This window comes from Heliangelus exortis, chromosome 7 (assembly GCF_036169615.1).
Source record: "Heliangelus exortis chromosome 7, bHelExo1.hap1, whole genome shotgun sequence".
Classification (NCBI taxonomy): Eukaryota; Metazoa; Chordata; class Aves; order Apodiformes; family Trochilidae; genus Heliangelus; species Heliangelus exortis.
Window position 1 is genome coordinate 20,319,205 of NC_092428.1, and position 25,327 is coordinate 20,344,531.

Below are 25,327 nucleotides of genomic sequence, written 5' to 3' on the forward strand. Positions count from 1 at the left end.
CGTGGCTGGACATCCATCTCACAGCTCTCTCCCTGTCACTCTGAGGAAGCCACAGGGGGAACAGTATTAAAGGAAGAGCTGAGCTCCCCTGAAAGGCATGTGTCACATGCCAAGCAGCGAGCAGCAGAAAAGCTGGATAAGGAGGTTTTTTGCCAGCCTGGTTTCACATGACCTGAACAGCTCAAGGGGTTACTCATGACAACTGAACTGAAGCTGGAACACTACCCAGGGTCAAAATGTGAGGCAGATCTGCTGCCATGGCATGTCTGTCTATGATATTTGTTTAGTACTTTTGGAAATGCAATCTGAGTGTAGTAGATGATTCAGAGGGAACTCAAACTATTTTTTAAAAGCATACAAATTATTTATATGGATGTTGATAGGCATATGGAGGGGGGGGAGAAAGCAGGGAGAAAATCAGAAAGAGATAGAAGAGAGGTAGAAAGGGAATAATGGGTAATCAGTGAGCTCTGAAAAATACATACTGAAAGTATGGCAGAAAAGGGAAGACCTATGCTACCATCCAAGCAGGTGCAAAGATATCATAGAATGGCTTAGGTTGGAAGGGACCTGAGAGATCATCTATTCCAGCCTCTCTGGTATGGGCAGGGATGCCTCTCAACTAGACAAGGTTGCTTAAAGCCTCATCCAACCTGGCCTTGAACACCTCTGGGGAGGGCACATTCAGAGTTTCTCTGGGCAACCTATTCCAGAGTCTCACCACCCTTATACTAAAGAACTTCTAAGATCCAGGCTAAACTTACTCTCCTTCAGTTTAAAACCATTTCCCCTTATCCTTTTGCTGGACACTTATAAAAAGTCCTTTGCCAGCCTTCCTCTAGGTTTCCTTCAAGTATTGAAAGGCAACTATAAGGTCCCCTCCAGAGTCTTCTTCTGGTTGAATAATCCCAGCTCCCTCAGCCTCTCCTTGTAGAAGAGGTGATCCAGCCCCTTCTGTAGGGAGAAGAGTGCTTTGGTGGCAGTGGAAACCCTCTCCACCCCAGGGGATCCAGGCTCTGTCTAGTCTGCCACTCCAGGATTGTCAGCCAAGGACATGACTATTTAAACCCAGCTAATCCTGAAACATCGTGGTGTCTGCAGCACTGCCAGGTAACCGAGGGATCAGGCCCCATGTAAAACTGCTCTGGCTGCATGCACACACTGGAGAGCATATGGAGTGCCACAGGCTGACAGCTCACTAAGAAGTGGGGGACTGATGCAAAATTTGAAAGCCTTGTCACTACTCCCTCATGCATCACTGTGAATTTTAGCTGCCTGATATGCAAAGGTTAATGCTTAGTGGCAAAGTGTTCAGAGTTAACAGTTCCTGGTATTGTGAGGGAGTAAGTTCAAAAGTTCAATTCTGTGATGTGTTAGAATATACTTTCTTTTGCTTATTTTAAATTCTGTTACCTGGTAATTGCACTGGGCTCCATCTTGTAAGAACGAAGGAGAGCTTCGGGAGAAACAGCCATTTCCTATTCAAGTTTTCCATATTATCTTTGAATTTTTTGTTCCCTGTGGCATACCTCCAGTATGTCTTCTTCAATTTGAAGAATTCTGGGCTATTTAATTTCTTCTGACTATTCCATACTGCTGGTTATTCAGGACATACAGCAGAAGACAGGAAGATAAAGAAGCTGCTTCTTGTACCTGCTTCTACAATCCATGCCATCTTCAAAACAAGGCGACATCATGGAATGCATCCTATGGGACAAAGATGGTTCCTGTTTCCTTCTTTTTTTTTTTTTTTTTCCCAATAATGACTAGTGTTAACAATTGTCAGCCTTTTCTGAAATTGAATAGTCAGAGTTTGTTTTCTTGTTTCTCCTGGTGGTAACAGCTTATAGGCTAACTTGATGTATGTGTGAGAGTTATTTTTCCTCATATGCATTTCATTGGGCGTTTCATCATTCATCAGAGCCTCTGCAGCTCTTTGCATTCAGCTTTGTATTTGGCCATCATGAATTAAAAAACCAAAACCTGCAGTCCATCACACTTCACAGCCACCGTGCTCCCCTTGCCAAGTCAAACAGTAACCCACACAGCAGTGCAGCACTTAGCCCACACTCAGCAGTGTCCTCCTTTCCTGCAGGGATGAGCTTGTTATTTCTGCTCACCTCTTCAAAGCCCTTGCATTGAAAGCCTTCAGTCCAACAGGGGAGTTCTCTCCCTATGCATATCATAGGCTCTCTAAGAGGCTTTAGTGAATGTTTGTTTTTAAATTTTTTTTTTTTTTAATATTTTTTAATTTTACAAGTACATCTTTTTTTTTTCCCCACTAGAGTAGTAGAGCACTGGTGTGGATTACTTAGAGACTGTGAAATCTTCATCCTTAAAAGTTTTCAAGTTTGTCACCCATCTCCTTTCAAGCACGAGTCTGGGCTACATGATACCACAAGTTCCTCTCAACCAACACTTGCATGGTTTTGTATGAACCGTTCCATGCCCATCTGCTTGCTTATGATTTCCTTAGTAGTTTTTAGAGCAATCCTTACTTATGGGTTTCTCTTAGTATCACAGCAGCTGGTTGCCAGCATTTAGCTAAGTACTTCATCAGCTTCCTCTGCTTTATTATGGTCTGTAACTTGTAGCAATTCCTTTTGGAATGAAATTACACTTGCTAGCCTGTGGTTGGAATATTTCTGGAGCTCTTTCAAAAGCTTATGGCCACAGTCTTTTCCCTAGTTCCAGCTCCAGGTGACATGTTATAAACCACAGCCATTTCCCAAATTGTTTTAGGGATCTCGGTCCACTCTAGCTGGGCCTGATAGTAATTTATAATCAGCTCATTTCATTCCTTTACAGTTTATGCTTTAACACTGGCACCTCCTTGTCCCTCCACCAAGTTTCTATTAAGTCTCTTTTTCAACACACCGTCTTTACAAATAGGGACAAACAGGAAGAGACTTGAGCATTGTGTGTCTGCCAGAACACTGATGGTGAAATCTCTTTGGTAAATCTTGTGATTAAGCAGATGCACTGCAAGGAAGCTACAGACATCCTGTGTTCATGCACGGTCTGATAAAGTCACATGTGAACTCCAGCAGGCGTGGGGCCTTTCCTCATGTTTCTCATGTCTCGTAATTTCATAATTCATTTAATCCTAAATCTTAATTTAATCCTAATCCTAAAGATACAATTTAACACCTTATTGTGACTTGTCTTTCATAAAACCTCAGATTCCCATCCCAAATCCCACATTACCAACGATCTGTACGTTCAGATCTCCTTTGAAGACTTCTGCAGTCTGACCAAAGCGCTTCCTGTTGTGCAGTAAGATGAGCAGTTCCCAGCCGGTGTGACTTAGGACAGCACAAACCAGAATGACAGCTTCTGTGCAGCAATTAACTCCTCTGCTCTCCCTGTGCTGCATTCCCCACATAGGGCTCCAAGTGTACTTACAGAACTTGAAAAAATGAAGCATTCTGGAGCCAAGTGCGCACACACTTAGCTCCTTGGCTCCTACGTGCGTAGCAGGGCAGATCCTGTATTTCCCTGTCACCACGGGGCAGAGCTATCACAGAGAAAGGACTTCAGACATATTTCAACAACCCTTGAAGTGCTCCGGAGGTCCACAGAAACTCAGCAAGATAACTCCTCAGGGTGACTGCCAGCTGCCAGGGAGACAGGAGGAGGCAGAGCAAAAGATTATGGGTTTCACATCTCTCACAGCATCTCAAAGAACTAGAGTTATACTCTAGTACAATTGGCCATTTTGTCTTTAGAGTTCACTCAGAGAAGGGTAAAGTTGTGTATGCAGCTGTTCAAGACCCACTCCACTTGGTCCCAGCTAGCTAAGTTCAAGAACCAAAGCACATTCTTAGTGGTTTTCATAAGATTTAAAAACCCTGAAGCTACATTATATATGTTAACCAAACAGCACATACCAGTTCTCCTGAAAACTTCTGAATGACAGCCATGTATTTACATATTGTGAGGAACATAACAATTGATTTAGTTCTCTCAACAGAATGTTTTTAGTTATCTGCAGTCTTAGGTTGGATGTATAAAGGTCTAGCAAATCACTCTAGAGCACTGGTTCGTACCAGCAATTTTATTTGATGTTCTTCAGGAATTACATAAATGACATTTGAAGTCCTATTTGATACTTGGCTTCTCTCACACTTGAAATGATAGTTGAAGAACTGCTGTAACCTACACGAAATAAGGAAGGAAGAAATTTTATAATTACCTAGGATAAAATAACCACAAAATTGTTCTTGCAAAATCCTCAGTAAGAATCCCATTGGAATCTAAGGCATAACAAACAAAAAAAATGTTCTGCAAGATGAAGCTCCATTTTAAAGTTGGATATGTGATATGTACAAATGTACTCAGCAGACAAATTCCAATTGTATTTTTCCAGGGAGATTACATTTTTCTTATTAAATATTTATTGCCAGGTTTTCAAAATAGTTAAGGCAACGGAGACTACAAACAATACTTGCATCACTGCTATTTACAATATTCCATTTTTTCTGTTAAAGTATAATTTAATTCTAGCACTTTAACCTAGACAAACACGATTGTGTTTTCAATTTAGATAAACACTACCTTTGTCTTAAAATTCCTTGCTGAACGAAGACAAAAAATCAAAATATAAGCTAGTGAAATGACACCAGATGTTACACAGCAGTTTATATAATACATAACTGAGGCTCAGTAACCTGAATACCAACCTTTTGAACCTAAAATTCATGCCTCAAAGTAAAGCTGTAACACAAAGTGATTTTACTGCAAGTTTTCTTTGTGGTTTGTTCTCAAATTCCATTCAAGCAGACTACAAATTAAGCAGCAGACCAGAATACAACACAGGCTGGGTATTTTAGAAGTTTTTGCTCCAAAAATGCTTTTTAAGAGCCACAGGTTTGGAGTAAGAGTCCAACAACACACACATTAGAAAACCCCAGAGAAAGAGAGAGAGAGACAATGTCTGTGTGTACACACATTTCCACATATTTTTCACCAAGGTTTGCTTTCCACTAAGTAAACACTGTAATACAAAAGAAAACCAAACAGCAGCAATGGTCACTAGGCCATGTATCACAGCCACAGCCATAAATCCTGTGAAGCAGGCCAGTTCAATACACTTTCTTTGGTCAATTACTGCCTGGAAAAAAGTAAAATTATTTCCGTTCTCTCTGTTTTATTTCCTCCATAGTCTTTGTAAGTGAGGTTTGGTTTCTAATGATTAAATATCAATGAATTTGAAACCTGTTAAGAAATCTGTTTTGTCTTCATCTCTGCAACTAAACAAGCTCTTCGGTGCACCTGTGACTCCAATATTTCTCCTGGTAGGATATCCTTTTTCAGTGTCTTTATTCCTTATTTTCAGTGATGAGAATACACTTAATCCTTTTTAGAAGGAAAGGTGAAAACTAGGAAGTTAGGGCAAAAGAGCAACACACACAAACTTCCTCACTTACTTGACCAAGACTGAACTGTTTGTTCTAGGACGCAGTCACAGGGTCATCTTTATGGGTGGAACGGAAAATCATTTAATCCTCTCTACAGTACAGGTTAACACTCTTCCTCCCCATTTTTAGAAAATTAAATGCAGAGAGACAATTAAATCTTCTGTTGTAATACAGGAAATTTAGAGAGTTTCCACACTAAACAGTAAGTATCAATAAAATTCCTCTTATTACTTTAGTCCAAAGAGAGTTCTCTTCCCCTCGTCATCTAACTCTACTCTGCAAAAGTTTACCCTACTACTTATTATTATTTATCCATCAATGAATCTTCCTATAATAACTTTGGATCACCTAAGACAGGCATATATCAAGGAATTCTTTGGCCTTTACTTCTCTTTGGCTGGTGAAATGAACAAGATCTAGTAGCAGAACTTGAGGTTTTGGAGACAGATGGTTTGAAAGCAGGTGGTGAAAAATATGAAGATGTCTTTCTTTCAAATTTAAGGCAGTTTCTAGCATAGTTCAGTCTCCTCCAAATGAGGACTGCTTTTTCCAGGGCTCCTTACAACATTCTCTGCATTATCAGGGCACCTGTTGTCACACACAGACAAACCATATCAACCATGGCAACCTGACCCTTAACCCTTAGCTGCAAATTAAGTTTAGTTTTCACAGTTGGAACAAAGATCCTTGTGGCATTAGTAAATCAATCTACCTTTCAATAAGGACTTCAAGCAGTTGCATTATTTATAAAGGTTTCACTTTAATATACAGTAAGACTATCTGCACCTATCGATGCTGCAAGTGTCTTAATAAATTACAGTTTCTTAGACAGGGAACCTTTAGGACAGGTAGAAAAAAGTACGTATGAACGGCTTCTGTTCCATACAGCTAAAATAATCCAGTAGTGCCCTTTGCCCAAGGACAAATTAACACATTACACAGAGGAGGAGAAGCAGCAGCATCAAGAATTACATTGGCCTGGTTTTGGAAACTAGCAAGATTCAGGGCAAATTCTAATCTCATTATCTTAAAACCCCCAATTAACAAGCTATCCTATAAGGAAGGGCTAGGTGCAGAATAGCAGCTACTTATGTTCCTGTGTCTTTTCAATTCAAATACATTTTGTTTTCCCTGCCATTTAAAACAAAGAATGTACCTCATTAATGAAAAAAGCCATGTGGGCTGCCTGGTAATAGACCCAGCTAAGCAAGTATGGTTTGCCTTCTGCTTACTCAAAGAAGGAATTATTGATGCCCAGAAAAGAAAAATGAGGGGAGACTGAATACTCGCCCGTGCATTTGATACCAAAAACATCTTTATCAATTCAGTGAGGTACTCAGAGCCTAAAAACATGGTTAAAACCAAGAACTCCTGTTAGAATATCCTTGTTACAGAAAAAGGTTGAAAATATAACACCCTAAAATGAGAATTCCTACCACCTTCTTGTCCACCCAGAGACAGCCATGCAGCAATTATTCAGCTCCCTTGCAGACCCACACTATTCCAGTGGCATGCTTGGCACAGATGCTTGGCTCAGGGGTAAGAACAAAGCTTTTATACATTTGTAACCACTGTCCAGTCTTCTGCTCTGAGAGACTCAATCTGCTGACAGCACAAAACCCACTCCATTAGGCCAAAATCATCTACATCATCATTGCAAAATCATCTGCAGCACCTGCTTCTATATTAGGCTCCTGATAAGTCAGTGCTATGCAGACCATGCCAATCACTGTGTCATTAAGCAAACGGAGCATTTCAAAACACTGTGAAAGTGAAATAATCTGTGTGAAGGACTAAGACTCCCAAGTATTCTATAGAAGCTTCACAACTGTTATGTTCTTCTGAAAAGGTTGATGTCATCTCAAAGCATGTAAGGGAAGCATTATATGTGGAAATCTACTGACAAAATAACCATGAGTACTCTTCCTGGATGATTTTCTTAAACATTTGCTTTATATAAAACTGTATTTGCCTCCTACAGTGCCACATGCTAATATACTGCTCCATATTTCAAACACCAGTAACATCCCTTTACAGCAGACAAATGCTGATGCCTGTTAAAAGTGGCAACAGAGATTACATCACATTCAACTTGCTTTACAGCTCATGAATTATTATTTATTGTACCTGTCTTTAGTGGTATTAAAAAAAATCCACGGGAAAAAATATATTCTGAACTTGAAATATCATCATCCATATTAACAGAGAAAAAGAGCAATGCTCATGACAATTTTCATATTTTTCACTGAAGAGGCCATTAGCATCCCCCCATGGTGTGGAAAGTATGGCAGCACCCGTTTCTCCTATTTTTGTTATTCTAACTACAGCTTGTCAGAGTAGTCACACACCCCTTCAGCTGAACAATCAATTGCAACTTACATGAAGACTCCACAGTCCATCAAGACGCTGAGTACATCATCTTGAGAAAATTTCAAGCCTTGGCTTGACTGACCACAGCCTTGGGTCCAAGCACTGAATTTTGTTGTTCCAACATGCCAGTGAAAAAAGGGTCATTACCTTAAGGATGCTCCTCTATTATTTTCTTCTCTCTCTCTTTTTTTTTTTTTTTTTTTTTTTTTTTAAAACAATTTACCTGTCACTGCCTTCTTTCTGCAGTTACTCAGAGGAGTGTTTTATGACATGTTAAAAGACAAGATATGTATTGAAAGTAGCAATTTTATTTGAGTTAAAATTATTTACAAAAACCCAAAGACATACTTCATGAAACTGGTACAAACTATTTTTCCTGCCGTTGGCTTTTGCTCCAAAGATCACAGCTGAGAAATACTGTATAAAATAAAAATAGGATTGGATTCAGAAAAGTACTCTACTGTTCTAATTTCCAATTGAAAGTATTTACACAAATATTTACAATGGAAAAAAGTTACTTTAAAACTTTAATTTGCAAGTTGGCCTCAAGTACCCTTTAATGCAGAGTTATTTGAGGGTCTAACACACAAAAATGCACTGCAGTTCACAGGGTGATTTCTCCCCCCACCCTCAAAAAAACAAACAAAAAAAAAAATCTGCATTTGTCAGTGCTTGACAATTCGTTACATTTTTTAAAAACTGTTAAACACTGAGGTAAATCAATTCCCAAGCAATTACCAGTGTAACAAAGAAAGGTAGTTGTCCCTGCTTTCCCCCACCATCACATCTGTATTTTATTTTCCCTTCCCATCTCTCCAGGGAAAACTATATAATCAATTTGAAACCCCATTATACGTGAAAATCTCTAAAATCAGCAAACTAGATGGGCAAAATAATCAACCATTTCCTCCTGATATAGATCACACATATAAAGCTTCTCTCTTTCAATACAGATTCTTTTTCTGAAGCGGAATACAACCTCAAAAACTTTTCTAAGTTACACTGATACACTAAGTTTTAGAAGGTGATGAGAGAAAACGCAAAAAAAAAGAACGACCAACATAGGATTTTTGCCGCTAATCAGTTACTTCCTTACAGAATTCCCAACAATCTGCATTATCAAAAATAGGAAGACATAGAAGGCAGCCACTGTATGTAAAAAATTTACAGCTGGCACTGATACAAAAGCACAAGTTCTTAAGTTTATACATGGAGATAACACAAGATCTAAAAGCAGGTTAGATTTCCTGTTATTTCCCCCTCATTATACATAGAACTAATATTTTATGGCTTCAAGTTTTACAAATTCAATGGAATAACATGATGGAACTACCTATACAGGTATTTTAAAATGTTGACGAAGCAGATTTCACAACAGACTGCAAATATTCAAGACCAGCTTAATAAAAATAATTACCAAATCTGTTGGTCTGAATAATGAGTGCAAGAAAAAAAATTGTTTAAAAAAGTCATGTATTTTCTGGGATTCTCTGTTCCACTTAAGTCTTCAAACACAATGCTTTGCTGTGAACTAGACCTCAGACTGAACAAAATCTTAGCTATATCAGCAATTTAAGGCTTTGTGTTGTATGCATTTAAACTTTGTCATACTACAGAAGAATGAAATAGAAAGATTATGTCAGCTGGAAACATTAATCCCCATTGGTGTTTTAGCTTCTTTAAAATTCTTCTCCCTAAAACATCCAAATTCTTTGTATTGAGCATTATAAAATACATCTTGAGTGCTTCCTTGAGACAAATTATAACAGCATTTCAAAATTTTTGCTTATTAGAAGTGTAAACTTCCCTGGGATTGAATAGATTTTATTTTTCAATTTTTTTTTTCCTTTCTTTTTTTTTAAATAGGGCACAACACTTTACAGTTATTATTTCTTTTGTGGATACCATACCCTCAAATGGCTTTGTGTGTTTATGGGTTTTGCATGCTTCTTGGAACTACAAAGTGTTATGGTCTATTGGTTTACAGTACACGGGCCACGACAGTTTTAGAACCGAGAAATAGTTCAACAACCTAATTTCAATCAAAACAGTATAAAAAATAAACTATCCAATCCTCACCTCTTTGGATTCCAACAAATTTTAAATATAGACAGTAGTTAAAATCACAAAAGTATTTAAAAATTTATATTTTATGATTTTGGAATAATCTAGTAATAAAAAAGCAAGAGCAAATTAAACTCAAATAGGAGCGGTGCTGCTGTCCAGAACTTCTTTATTAGAACATTTGTTTGATACCTCAGTAGCTAAGCTGCCTTTGCACCTGGCTGGCATGAAACAGTGGCTCAACAGTAAACAGCAGTTGCACTATCAGCAGCAAGTTTTTCCCCTTGAAACTTGTCACGAACAAAGCAAGAAAAAAAAGATAGGGAGGGTAAACCCTGCCAAATATTTAAATACTGCACTGCATCATAAACAGCATGGTTTCTTTATTTTCCTCAGAACCTTTTTCCCCTCATTTTTGATAGTTGCAGATTGATGTAGTAACTGTCTTTTAGAAAATGCTGAATGCATGGTTAAGAGACCAGGTAGCTTTAAAAATCTGAACACGAATGACACAGATGAATGCTCTTGGTATATCCTTCAAGGACTTCTTTCATGACTTCTTTTGTCTAAGGGTAGCTCCAGCATTAGAGTGCCTGCAGCGGAAGTTAAGTATCTAGCAGTGTTCCAAGTATTCAATCACCCTAGAGATAGATTTCTGGCCTGTTGTTCCAACAGCACACTGAAAAATGTAATAGAAAACACAAGTAACAAAAAAGCATTTGTAATACCTCTCCAAAATATTTGAGAGCTATACTAATTTCAGAATTTTAGCATTTGGCATTACAAATCAGTACAAGCAATCAGGTTCAGGCAAAGGATTTAAAAATACTTTGCTGACCAGTTACAATCAAATGGAATGAAAGTAGTTTCATTCCATTAACTACCAGAATAATGACAAGCAAATGGGTTTTCAGATTTTAAAACAGAAAATCATCCAATGCTCTTCTAAAGACAAAAATGAAAAACATTAATTTCTTCTAAAAATGCATGGGCTATTAACAGAAGGCACAATTATAAAAAAAAAATATATACATGTATTTATAAGAAATATATATATTACTTACAGTAAGATTCATAAAACTGAGAAATTTTTTGAGCATTTCGGTCATTATTGAGAAGTCTCCTTCAGGTAAGTACTCCCTCACAGTAGTCACATTGATCTAAGAAACAAAACAACTTTAATTGGAAGAATATTTTTCTCACACAAAACTATGTTACTCTGCATGTGAAATTCAGTAAGACAAGTATATTCTTAGCATTACTAAGATGGCTTTTGCTGTCAACTCTATAATTTGTCTCTTTAGCTATACTCTTATATTTATGATGTTTATGTTTCTAGGAAAAAAAAAATCTTTATTGTTGCTGGGTTATGGTGGTGTTGGGTTTTTCCATTAAAGACCAATACTACCATCAGATCTCCCCAGGACCTACAAGACTATCAAGGACTTAGAACCTCACCAGATCACTCTCCTGACACAGAGACAATCTGCCCTTATAATTGCTATAGGTTGAGACTTACTCTACTTTCTGTCAGTATCACTCCTAACCCTGGCACTGTGTGGGAGCTAATTAGGTAGAAGGTACAGGACAGCACATTAAAAACTATTTCTGCCACCATGGTAAATTCAGACAAGCCTGAAGGCAGGTCTGAACCTCATTTTTATTTAAGCATATATGTTACAGGACAGTTTATATATAACGTTCTCAGCTGGTAGTTCTACATTATTCAGTTTTAACTTCATCTTTCTATTATGTATTTCCAACCTGAGACAAACATCTTCAACTAATACAGACACATAAAATTTAATGCAATTTGCATGTCAGGAAAAAATTAAGCAAACTGGTAAAAAAAACCCCAAACAAATCTGATGTTAACTGGTTTACTGAAACTACAAAAAAATAAAGCAAGCTTTTATAATTATAGAATCAGTAAAGTGATTTTCTTTTGCCTTTCCAAAATAAGTATATTCGTGGACCAAGACTAAGAGCAAAGGGGAGAGACACATAAGAGGTTAAATATTCAATTCCAACTGTTTCTGTTAAACATACTCATGTTCAGAAAACTTGCACTGAATGAAATGCCTTTAGCAAGCTTCCACAGAGCTATATACATCAATGCAGTTGCATCAAGGTACTAACTCATATTGAACCCTAATTTAATAAACTACTAAAAATGGGACTGGACTATAGAGCAAGTTATTGACATATTCCCTTACTGGACTCTCTTGGCAGAGACAGCCTAGAAGCAATGCTGTGTATGAGGCCACAATGCAGTCTTCCATGTGCTTCCCAGCATGCTGCAGAGCTGTAAAGAGAGACAACCAAATGTATCATATGCTCCACACAGCTGGTATCTTTTGCTGTCTCATATACCATCTTTCATTACCACTTTTCAGAATTTTTATTTTCTCAAAATTAGATTTTTGACTCAGACTTCTGAGACAAGAATCAGAGAGACATTGTACTTACTAACTCAGCAGCAAATTCTTGAACTGAAAAATTATATTACTCTGCTTTCATTTCATTATCTTGTATAGTATTTTAGTAATTGCAATTTAAATCTGCAAACTGTATGTTAAACACACAAAAATACAAATGTTTTATGTGACACTGTAAGCCTGGAAGACACCAAAAGGATAACATACATAGCACTTTTTGCTAGTGACTCAGCATTTTTGGGCAAACCACAACTACCTGCAGACACTGGTTGATGGAACTATAAAAAGGAAAAAGGTTATAAAGCAAGGCTGGAAAAAGTAATATACTGCACCTACTATTAGAAGGTTAAGCAGGTAAGACTTATGTTTCTGAGCATGATACATTTTCCTGAGAAAAACTACATAGCTTAGAGATACTCAAATTTCTGGAACAAGCAAGCAAAGATGCAACACATCAAGGCATTGCACAGGTTCCTGACACTGCTGGAGTGAGAAGAAATCAAATACAAAGAAGATGGGGTTATAAGAAGCATATATGCAAATAGGGAGAAGAAGGAAAAAACAACCCTAAAAGGAGCACAGAACAATCATGGATTATGTTAACCTGGAAAACAAAATTAAGGCAGTTAATTTGGAGAACTGTTTCAGCAGAACAAGATAAAGGCCTAAGAGCCTTCCCTTCCAGATTATTTCTTACACAGAACATTCAAAAAAGAGGTTTTGTTTTGTTTCTCAAAAAGGAATTCACAGAAGGTACATATGAGAAAATAAAAAGAAACATAACTTCTTCCACTTGTCATGCTTCAGCTCTGAACTGCTCCCACTTATGGTTCTGTACCAGTTCCACCTGGGGGATATGCTGTGGAAATCTCAGCCCTAGAGACTGAGTGCACAGACAGGATGCAGAGGACAAGGTGGGAATATGCAGTCACAGAGCTCTTTGCCTCTTCTGAGCTCATCACAAACAGGCAACATACCTTTGTTAAGATCAAGTTCTTCATCATCCTCTTCCTTCTTATCTTTCTCATCAGCACTATCTGACTTTTCCGTGGAGACCCACTGGATCTCCCCACTTGTTTCTTGCCATTCCCCACTCTTATCATGCTGAGCAGTAGGAGCTTCTTTAATCAATTCATCTGTCTGGCTCTCAGCCAGCTGTGCCGCTCGTTCACGCTCAAGAAACAGCTAATGGGGAAAATTTCAGGAGAATTTTTATTACGAATTCAACTCTAAGCACACTGACTTGATACTTGAAAGTTTATTCCTCCTTCACAATGCACACCTTAACACAGATAGGCTTCAATACTTTTCTTAACAATAGCCTTTTCTTCTTCACAGTGAAATCTAATTTACCCCAACGCTAACTCTGTGCTCTACAGAAAAAGCCTCTCCCTCCCTCTCTCTCCCTCTCCTGTGTGAATCCACTTGGCAGGCTCCTCCTGGGCATCATAAATGTTTAATCGTTTTCTTTGAGGCACAGCTTGAAGACTAGAAGTTGCCACACTTTCTTGTCTGTTTTTGTTCTCTACCAATCCTACTTTTCTTCAGACCAGCTATATCCCCATCCCCTCTTGGCTTTTCCCTTGGTATGTAAAAAGCAAAAAGATGAAAGAGTAATTTAAAATGACTTATCAAGGATGGGACTGAACCAGCAAGCTCATATTGTGTACTTGTACCTTGCGAATTATTTCCCAAGCCATAGAATCACCAGTTTTTCATATTGCTTTGCAGAGCTGTGTATTTAGACATTTAATATTACTATTTTTACTGGTGATTTTTTTTTGTCTGCTGCTGGACAGTTATTTCACATAGTTTAACAAAAGAACTGTTAAAAGTGTCCATAAAATTATCTCAATTAAAATAAAAAGGTTTTATTATAAAATCATTTTAATACTTTTATTTCAGTTTCTATGGTGGAACTCATTCACCAAAATTATTGGTGGATTCCTTTTTTTAACAAGTTAATCCATACAACACTTAAAAATGCTGTTTCACATCCTTATTCTTTAAATCCCTGTTTACTGCTCTTATACAGCACGATTTATTTATTTTTCAAGTCACAAACTCCCATACAGATAGTAGTTTTAAATAAAATCAATGGAGGCAAAGTATCTAAGAAAAGAGTAGGTCACCATTTTCAAACAGATGTTTTAAAAAAAAAAAAACAAACAAAAAAAAACCAAAACATACTAAAAGTAAATTCCATTTAGGAATAAGAAAAATAGACAGGAACACAAAAGCTTCACAGAGCATGAGAGCAGCCTTTGGATATCTAATAATATCACTGTCTTTTACCAGGAAAGCTGATTCAGTAATGGACAGTACTGAAAATCTTAATGTCATGAGTGACACCCCTCTTCCCCCACCATTAAAAATACTAAAAATACTAAACAGAAAAAAAAAAAGACAAACCTTCATTGCTGAGTTCTCCTTTCCCTCCTGACAGTCTGATGAGAAATGTTAACTATTACAGGAAAAACATACTTACCTGCACTAAAGCCTGAACAGCATCAATCTGTCCTGTTATCTTTAGGCTGTCATCTCCTTCTCCTGTACAGAATGAGTCAAAAGAACAGGATGTTTCCATATTGACGAGACAGTGCCTGTTCCGAGCACTGTATTCTACGAGATTGATCAACAAACCCAATCCCTGCAAGAAATGGAAAGTCAAAGCAGATTACACACATTAGAAAAGGATAATTTAGCATAACACATCTATCCAAATGTCTTCTTCAGGCCCTACCTTCCAGAGGATATATGACTTACTAACAGTGCTTTATGAAACAGTCTGATAGATAAAAGGATCAGGATTTAAAGAAATATGAGGCAAAACAGATCTCTGTGTGCTAGAACTTGTATACAGGAATCTCTGTTTTTCCAGCTCTGAACATGAAAAGATTTTCAAAGATGAGGTTGCATTTATGGATCAGGGATTCAGGAGTCCAATCTTCAGTTTATATTTTTAAAAGGCCCTTCACACAGACAATTTCACTGCTGCTATTTAGGCCACACAGGCCCATTTTGCATAAATTGAGGTAAATGTGACAAAGCTGTTATCTCATACAGTAACATCCACCCTATTTCTAAAGTTGAAAAGACATTTGAAAACTAGATAATTCACAGATTTATTCTCTTTATTCATCTAGCAGTTCACACTTTTCCCACCAAACACAGGCAAAATGGTTAGAGCACAAACCCACAAAATCCTCAGAGAAACCTTCTTAAGGTATCTCACTACATAGCATATGTAAAGCATAATATAGCAAATGAAAACTGTAGAGGCTGCTCCTTAATTTGGAACCAGCTAAAACCCACAAGAAGGGGACAAACAACTCTGTGTTAGTGTAACAAAGACAAGAGCTTACCAGCACCCGGATATCAAATCTCTGTTCTTGAGGTAGGAACTTTGGAACCTGAAGCACACAATTCATAGCTGTGCCTATCAGACCATCTTGTTCACCTGTTTTTGTACTACCCCATTCTGTAAACAAAGAGAGTTTAGAGGCTCAGTTTTGAAAACACTCATTCTCATAATTGTATGTGGATTGATAAAAAACATTTGGCCCTTAAGACAAAGGAGACTCTCTTAGCAAAAGCACACACCTTAGCACTCAATATTTGCAATAACTCATCCAACTGCAAAGACAAATTGCTGCCTACTGTAAAGCAAGTATCTACCATACATAACTGCTTTACTGCACTGTACATGGATGGAACTATTATCAGTGTAAGAAAAGGGTTTACATTAATGTGTTATTTGATGCTTTAATATGGAATACATAAAATTTGTTTTACCATTATCATTTGTTAGGTTGAGCAAGACACCAATGATGGCCCTCATACAGTCTTCCACTGCTTTCCCCACGTGGTTAGTTACATTCTGGTGAGGCAGAGGCTTATTGTCTGGTAAACAGATACTGTCCTCAGCACGGTTGTATCGCTGGATTAACTCTTCACAATGCTGCAGTGCTCTGCAGGGAGAAAATGAAGAACAAAATTATCCCAACAACATACAGAACATGCCACTCTTACAGTCATTTCCCCAGGAAAAAAGTCAAATGCAGAGTTTATGCAGAATTTCTTTGGTGCCCAGGTGCCAGGTCTGTAGGAAGAGATAATAAACTTATCATCTATAAAGTATTTTATGAGTTCAACTGAAATAGTGAAAACAAAAGCCAGGAAAGCTCAGAGCTTTATTGGCTTGAGATTCAAAAAGCAAAACTTAATTTCTCTTTTCAATTTCATCTGACAAAAGCTATTTCCTCTCCCTACAAACCCATCCTCTCATTCTCTAATCATCTAGGCACAATGCTATGCTGTTTACTAAACATTCTCTTGTTCTGTCCTCAGAGCTATTTCCACCTAGTAAGAAACAAATGACACATGACTTCCCAGCAGTTAAATTTAAATCTAACAACACTACTGGACCACAGGAATGATTGTACTGCATGACATTAATCACAGAATGGTTTGAGTTGGAGGAAACCTTTAAGATCAGCTAGTTCCAACCCCTCTGCATGGGCACAGACACTTCCCTCTAAACCAGGTTGCTCACTAGTTTGACATTCAACCAATAACACTGATTTAAATAACAAACAGAACTAAAAATGTCAAAAATATATATTGGCCTAAATAGCATATTAAACTGTGTGTGGTTCTGGTTTTTTGATTTGTTTTATTGGGTTTTTTCTTGAAGAAATAATCAAAATATCTAACCTACAACCATGAAATTATGTTTCCAGTGAGGTCTGCAGAGGCATATTTTGAGCTTAATTTATTCTCTTATGAAGAGAAGTACAGGAGGGATGCAATCTCTGACAGTCAACTGAGACCTTGCCCAGATTCATAAATGGGTAAGAGGCATTTGTTCAAGCATCTTTGCCAGGGAGAACAGCTAAGAACAGAATTTCTCTATTCTAATTTTTTGTTACTGTCAATTCTGTTATGCTCCATTTCAGTGAACACTTAAACCTCATGAAAACACAGTAAAGACACAGAGCTTCCCAGCTGCCCTCTTCTGCATTCATATTAACCTGGGACAGAAGGAGCCAAATCCAGTTTGCAGCTTCTAGAGAACCAAAAGCAGAATTTCACATTGGTAGTATTCAGGTATTTACTTACACCCTCACCTAAACCAACATCAGCATTAATTAATTACAAGCAACAGTGGAAAGTATGGGCAATTTTCTCCCCTAGAACCTTGTGGTGTAACAAATTTTTTTTTCCTGTCCTGTACTCTACTCTGCAAAAGTGCCTCTTTGTCAGAACTTACTTAGCTGAGGAGACTATGAGTTGCGAGTCCTTGTATGCTATCAGATAGCTCTGATTTTCTGGATTATGCACAGTTACCTAAAAAGGGGAGGAGAAAATAATATTAAAAATGGGACTTGTTTTCCTTGAAAGAGAAGCATTCCCTTTGACTACCACCCCATTTTATTCAGGTCCACATTGCTTGGCTATAATTCAATGTAAGCTTGCATTTACTGTCCAGGATTTCATTGGAGTTTTTACCTAAACCCACAAAATTGTGACACTCGAGAGAAAACCACCTTCCATGACACAGCAAATACAGAAACCACGTGGCAGAATGTTCTGCCACAGCAGAATCCTGAATCTGTATGTGGAATTTCAATGTCCCAAGTGTATGTTAACATATATATGTGTGTATATATATAAATATAACAGAATACAATTATATTTGTAATGTTATTTTAGGACTTAACATCTACTCTACCTCCAGAGACCTTATTATGCCTCCAACCATAAAACAAAGCTTCTCCTTGATTCCCTTGACTGAAATTTACAATCAGTTTTCAGAAACAGTGAAAGTTCTCTTAAATGTGCATGACTTGGTGTGTTTTGTCATCTCTTTCACATTTTTACTACATCACAAACCACCCCCAAGTTCAAATTTGAATATTTTACTACTAAACAGGGCTCTTAAGCTGTTCTTTGCCAATTCCATCTATCAAATATTAAAGCAGAAACTGGATCGGAGAATTTTTCTCTCACTGTTCAGAAGGCAGGTAAGCAGCAAGGGGCCATGAATTTTTAAGCAGGCACCCTTGAATTAGATGAGCAATGGCTCATCTTTCTCAGGTTTTAGTTTACTTTTCCATTATCTTTGAGTCTGTCCTTCTATTTTAGTGACGAAAACAAGTGATTGTTGTAGCTATTTGTCCTCTGACTTGTGTTTATGTGTTCATTAAGGTTCATTGACCTGTACTCTAAACCTGAGCTTCGTGCTCCTGCATGGAGATGCAGTGCTAAGAGATGACACCACTGCTGCTTCCTTAGGGTGCCACAATACAGAGAGTGACACTGGTACAAAACTCAGCAAAACAAGGCACTGGAGAGAAGCACATGTTCATGATTCATGTTAAACTCTACAAAATTAACATGTGCTTTAGTTCTGTTCAAAGTTCTCATCAGAAAGTATTTACTACCCCAATACACATTAAGCTCATTACAGGACTAGTCAGACTTTCAGGGCATTTTTCTCTTCCAGCGCTGAGCCAGCTGATGTTTGAAAGCAGCAATTCTTAAAATAAACATCAATTTATTGCTTCTAACAAAATATTGTTTCTATAGTGATCCATTATTACTAGACACACACTAGAGAATCAAACTCATGCTACAAAAAAACAACGTCCATAAAATGCTACTTTTTGTAAGAACTTAAGAAAAAGCTTGATGTTATTCTTACAAAAATTCTCACATTGTTATTCTTACAAAAAATAAACTTGCAATGTTGTACATATATACAGAATGGTATAAGTCATTTTCAAACAAACATTCCAGGAACACCTATAAACATCAGAAAGTTTGTATTTTCTATATAAAAATAATCAACATTATAGTGTTATTATGTAACTGCATATTGAAAGAATGTAGCCTTGAAAAGGTCTGGTTGAGAAAAAGCTGTTCACAGAACCACAATGCATCTGCTCATACTCACACTTTCTAAGACCCGTAAACATCTTTCTGCACCCCACAATGAAGCAACCAATTTCTCTTCATTTTCATCACTGCTTAGGTGATCCACACATTCTTTAACTGAACAACAAAAAAGAAGTTGTTTTCCACTATCAGTTAGAGGTTTCCAAAAGACAAGCATACAAACTAGCTAAGCAGAGAGTTGCTATCAGCCTTCTTTCACATTTCACAAAGACAAGATCAACATTACAAAATCTTTCACTTCTCCAAGTAAATTGAAAAAAACACATTTGCAATTCTAGGTTTACAAATTTTTCAATGCTGCCACGAACTACCTATCTGTATATTTTATTCTCTACTGGCGATGAAGAGATTGTACAACATACGAAGATGTTCCTTAACTGTAATGCCCCATTTCATAAGAGAGAAAAAAGATACAGTACACATACTCTCCCCACACTTTACAAAACTGAAAACATGTGCAAGGTGAATGCTTTCATCCTTTTTATCCTACCTTTGGTTCATGATTTTGCTCATTTAAAACTAAGCTTTATTTGGCTCAAGAATTCATTTTATAAATGTTCCTTTTCCTATCTGTGAGATGCTGATCCAAAAAAACCCCAAACCAAACCAAAACCAAAACCAACTCTAACTAAGATGTATCTTTAAAAAAGTGAAACAAAGCCATTAAGCCATTTTTCATCTCACACATTATATGCAATGTTATGCACATTCTGATTAACCTTAGAACTGCTTTCAATCCCACATGTAACAGATTAAAGTCACTAATATTTCCCAGTGACTTGGTATCAAATTGTGTACTTCACTTCACTGCTGAGAAACAGAAATTTTCTTTTTTAACCACGGAAAATGAACAGAAATAAAAAGCAAACATCTCAGTAAGATTCACCAATTTTTCACAATGTTAAAGCAGCATGCCCAACATACCTTTATCTACAATATGATCAAGACCACCCAGAAGTCGCAGTTCTTCTTTAAACCAGTCCCCAGCTCGCTTTGAGGTCAGAGACAGTAAAGTCTCCATTGCCAAATGCCCGGTCTGAAAGAGTCAGGTTCCAGAATTAGTGAGATCATTATTTGCAGCTGTAGGCAATACTTCAGATCATACACATACACATCATATATAAACTGTAAAAACAGTTATGGGTTCCCAATAGAAGAGCCACCAGAGGGAGCAAGAACAGACAGAAAAATGAGTAACTTTAAAAAATTACTGGATACTGATAAAAAGGTACTTCGTATTTTCAACTTCTTGATTTTATTAATAGCTTAGAAAACCTAAGCAGCTTCCTTGCATCTGTTTCTCTTCTGTTAACACTTCAATGTCTCCCAGATACACTGGCTCTGAAGCTTCCAGAATACATTTGATTCTAACACGGGTATTTTGTGTTTTAATGTTAAACCAAATTTTAATAATAAAACATATACATATGTATTAATGTCCACCTACACAAAAGTGACAAGTATACTTCTGTAACACCTGGAAAACACACAGGCAAATCCAAACTAATATAAGCTTAGTAATTTCATACATGGTACATAAATACAACAATGACAGGTCAGAGAAAAAGACATAAGATCTCATTATAGGCAACTGAATTCAACCACTCTGAAGTTATCCCCCCTCCCTGACACATTTGTTTTGTAAGTCTTGTAATGATTTCAGGGAGGGCTGCACCCATTCTGAGCTGTGCAGCATGTTCCAGGATAGAAGTTCAAACCTCAACACCTCCTGGGAATGACAGCACTTACCAGACTTGCTGCATTAAACACCCCACTGCTTTGGAGAAATAAAGTTATGAATTATATAAACCCCCCTGCCCCTCCAGTTTCAGCTGCTCTCCTTGCTTCCAGCACGCTGATGTCCAAGGAGGAAAAGAAAGTCTTGATAAAGAAGATTTACCACCCAGGTTAGGTATCTCCTTTTTGCAGGAGCAAGCTCTGCAGCACACCATCACTGATCAGCATATAATCCAGTCAGTAACAGCATTTCTCAATGTAAACACTGGGTCATGGCAATGCCATGGGGAACAGGGGAACACAAGCAGCATGGAATCTACAATAGGTCAGTCCTCCTGAAGTCAGCAGTGTTTCAATTGCCCATCACAGGGGAAAAAAAAAGACAAAGCTGTAATTAGTCCTGCAACTGTTTCACCACCCTGGAAACTGCTGGTACCTGTATTGCTAAGAGCCTTCCCACAGAAGGAAAACCCAACACACTTGGATATAGTGTTCTATACAAGAAATAGTTTTTGAGAGTGAGGTTTTGAAAGCTAAAAACATAATACTAAAGGAGACACGGATATTTTAAACAGTGGATAGAGAACTTCCCTTCTTAAGCCAAACAAGGAAGCATTTTCAGGGAGGACAGAACCCAGAGGCAGCAGTTTGACAGATCTCTGGCTTAGTGAGATTTTCCTGTACCCTTCAGATTATTTCTTTCACCTTTATAGACCAAACTTGAAAATACTGTAACCTGGATATCTGATATCATACATAGCCTAAACCAGACTGATAGAAGCTGATTAAAATCTCTCCCTAGAGACCTACAAATGATTTAGTTGACTTCCTAAATATCTTCACCTTGAAAGCTCTGAGGCCACACAGTATTTAATATATGGCCCTTAGTTTTCCACCAAAGGGCAGTAAGACTTAAAAAAACTACAGGAAAATATATTTTGATGTTTTCACTACTGGGCATAAGAACATAATTTTTAATTTGATTTTTATTTTTTTAAATAAAATTAATCAAAACCTTGTAACCCTTTTGCTTTTTAGGAAAGTAATCCATCAAATTTTTATGTAATTTACTAGGAAATTTCAACACTGAAGGTTCAAAACATGGTTCCCTTAAGATTTCAGCCAATGCTGAGAGTGAAAAAAAGAATAAACTCTTTTACCAAATGAAAAGTCACTTCTGAATGTTTTCCTTATAATGCAAGAGAGGAGCCAGATGCAAGCACCAGCTACAGGAGGCTACCCTGACTGACAGGCAAGTGCCATTTGCTGAACTGAAGGCTGTTCTTCAGGTTTTATCACCTTCTAAGAGAACAAAAACACCACCAAAGCTGAAGCCAATTCAACCTACAAAGAACTCTCTTTCAGTTTCTAGGCCTGCGTTATTCATGTTCATAGAAGTCTAGAAAACAGGACTCCTTGAATACCTGTTCAGGAACTCAAAGATTAGTCCAGTCTAACTTCCAGACTGTCACACATCAACATTGCCTCCAATGTGACTAATTAAACTGAACATCTTTCTTTGATTTGTGCAAGATTCCAAAAAACCAAAGGTATAACCAGTTAGGCACAAACTGGAGGCGTCAAAACATATGCTACAATCCTTCTGTTTCTCAATGGCTATGTCCGAGTCTGAAAAAGCACAGATCTTTTCTTTGCCCCTCCAAAATTGCATTTCTGTTAGCATTTTCTGCCTGTCATCAGGTACAAAGGAAAGATTAGTTATTATATCTCATGACAGATCTACATGAGAGCAGCCTTATCTTCTATATATGCAGTTCATTGTCTCTATGTACCAATGCTACTATCATAAATTGGAAGAGAACCTAATAATCTCATTTGGCTTGCATATATTCTCTGAACATCACACAGTCTCTGCTTATAGATGGTGCAGCTGGGAGGGAATCAGTTTCCATCTGTGAGGTACCAGAGTATTCAACACATTTACAAAAACAGCTTGACAGAATTTTAAGAAATTGAGATGTCTCAAGAAAAAGAAGACAACAAACAAAAACCAGCTGCAACTGATGGCCTATTATAATACTGCTCTTCACTCATGGAGAACTTCCTTGCAAAAAAGTCTTTTTCAATATAATCTCTCCCTTTAGAACCCTTGCCTAAAGACACAACACAACTACAGTTCACAAAAACCCATCAGGCTACCTCAGCTTACGGGCATGAGAAAAGTTTGGAGAGGAGACAGTGGTATGTGTGGCTGGATGCTTTAGCAATGAGGGACCTGTACCAGCTGTTCTGTGCTTAATAAAGGGAGTAGCCTTACATTTTATGGTGCAAAAGATATCCTGGCACTGACAGACTGCAAGGCTGCATGAGCTGTCTTCAGTGCCAGAACAGCACTGAAGTAAGACTCTGATTATACAAACTCACCAACCTCGAGTACAAATTTCATTCCGTGTTGGCATCTTCAGCTTGTATCATGTAAATGCAAAGAGCAAGTTGCAAGCAGAAAAAATTATTTCAAATTCATTGCTCCTGTGCAGTTTTCAAAGGTCAAACAGTGAGCCCCCTATCTGCACATTTCACAGGTTTGTAGGAAACGAGACTAAAACTGAAACTCTGAAACAATTTTCCTTCGTCATCACAAATCAAAGTTAAAAATTATGTCATTAATATTTTCTTCCTCTCCCAAACTCCAGCTCTTTCTACTACTATATAATATATGTAGCATATCCATATATGATATGCCAACAAGGCATATCATCTTTTACTCTAAGATGGAATACAATCTTAGCTGCAGCTTGCCAGCAGGAGTTGAAACATTACTTACAGAGATAAAGCTCGAAAATGCTCACTTCATAAAAAACATAAACCAGAAGCTTCTCCTACAAGGTATAAGGATATTACATAACAAGTTGCAAAAAACCCTAATAAGAATCTTTTAGACATCGAAAGAACATATTACAAGATATTAAAAAGTTAAAATCATACTAACATCTGTTATACAGAAACATGGTGAAAGCAAAAACACATTACTAATTTTTGCTGTGATCACTCATCTAGTCAATCTGTCATCAATTATTTAAATACCACCTTTTTAGAAGACTTGCAACTTACCCTGTATTTTTCAAGCTAGCTTCAAATCATAGCCAAATGGAATTTTGAAACAAAAACAATTCCTGTTACAACTAAAAACACTTTCATAAATGCTAAATATATTAAAGAAAGGAACAAAATAATTTTTGAAAAATCACATTTATGGTAACCAAAGGATGTGCCACCACACTTTGGGCAGAGAGAAACCAGTTTCTGCAGGACCAGAGCTTTTTAACAGAAGAACCTCCTCCACATTCTCAATTTAATATACAATACTCTTATACCCATACAAGAAAGCCTACTGTTTGTGAACGTATACTTGTCTAAATCTGGACTTTAATCGGGTGGTTATGCAGAGCATGCCTTGGTTTTAATTGCTGTGTTTAACTAACTACCCTTAGCAAGAGTGTGTGGTGAACCAGAGAGCAAAAACCATCATAAGGTTTATCCTACTAACAGCCTTTCAGAAAGGAAATTTCAAATTGAAAGAAGAAAACACTTGCAGTGCAGTCATATAAACACAGACAGTAGACAAAATATGACTCCTTAGATGAGTCTAATCTCATGATATGAGATTAAAGATGATGCTTAAAAGTTCCATTTTATTAAATATTCTACTACAGCCAAGGCTCTCAAATAAAAGCATGATACCCACCGTGATGTTTTCGAGATCAAGATGTTTGTTGTGAACAGTTTCACACAGCCTCCGAATTTTTTCTTTAATTTTATTCATGTCTTTTTCATTCAGCAGCTTGGCAGAAGAAGCATCTTGTTCCAATTCCAGAAGTCGTATCATCAGATCTAGACTAGCTCTGTCTAAATCCATGTTCAAACGATCTCTGCTCAGGATGTACATAAGAGCTGCTGTACATAGGGACAAATTCTTGGGTTGGGATAGGAAAGAAAAGAATAGGGTTTTGCAACCATGTTAGGTAGACCTTTCACAATTTGTAATAAACAAGCTGAAAATTTACAAAAAAAGCTTGACAAGCCTCAATCTATACTCACACTTGCATCTTGAACATAGATCCCTTCTAGCAAGTTAATAATGCATTCACCTAACCAATACAATTGAGACATAAATCATTCAATCTATTTACAACACCCTAGCAGAGAAGCAGGGTTTTATACTTTTAGGGAATTCAGTGCTGCAGGCAGAATAAGGAATGGGAACTTCAGTAGCACAGTATTATAGAAGAGACAGATGGCAGGGGAACAAAGTGAACGAGTACAGAGTACAGGGCAGAGTAGATGAACATTCTAGTTTGCTGGGATAAGCTGGTGGCA

At 37.4% G+C, this 25,327-nt stretch overlaps 1 protein-coding gene across 4 annotated transcripts in view; it reads right to left on the reverse strand.

Annotated features, from left to right (window-relative positions):
• Positions 1-8,078: 8,078 nt before the first annotated feature.
• The window catches only part of WAPL (WAPL cohesin release factor), a 68,294-nt gene continuing 51,045 nt past the window's right edge, over positions 8,079-25,327 (reverse strand). For all 4 annotated transcript variants that reach the window (XM_071749235.1, XM_071749237.1, XM_071749236.1 and 1 more), the window contains 11 exons: positions 24,696-24,923; positions 20,177-20,288; positions 19,251-19,348; positions 17,565-17,641; positions 16,088-16,263; positions 15,658-15,773; positions 14,781-14,942; positions 13,270-13,477; positions 12,071-12,159; positions 10,919-11,014; positions 8,079-10,533 (listed from right to left, as the gene is read on the reverse strand). In XM_071749235.1, the coding sequence (XP_071605336.1) occupies positions 10,468-10,533; positions 10,919-11,014; positions 12,071-12,159; positions 13,270-13,477; positions 14,781-14,942; positions 15,658-15,773; positions 16,088-16,263; positions 17,565-17,641; positions 19,251-19,348; positions 20,177-20,288; positions 24,696-24,923 (1,428 nt within the window). In that variant the 3' untranslated portion in view covers positions 8,079-10,467. The remainder of the gene's footprint in view (positions 10,534-10,918; positions 11,015-12,070; positions 12,160-13,269; positions 13,478-14,780; positions 14,943-15,657; positions 15,774-16,087; positions 16,264-17,564; positions 17,642-19,250; positions 19,349-20,176; positions 20,289-24,695; positions 24,924-25,327) is intronic.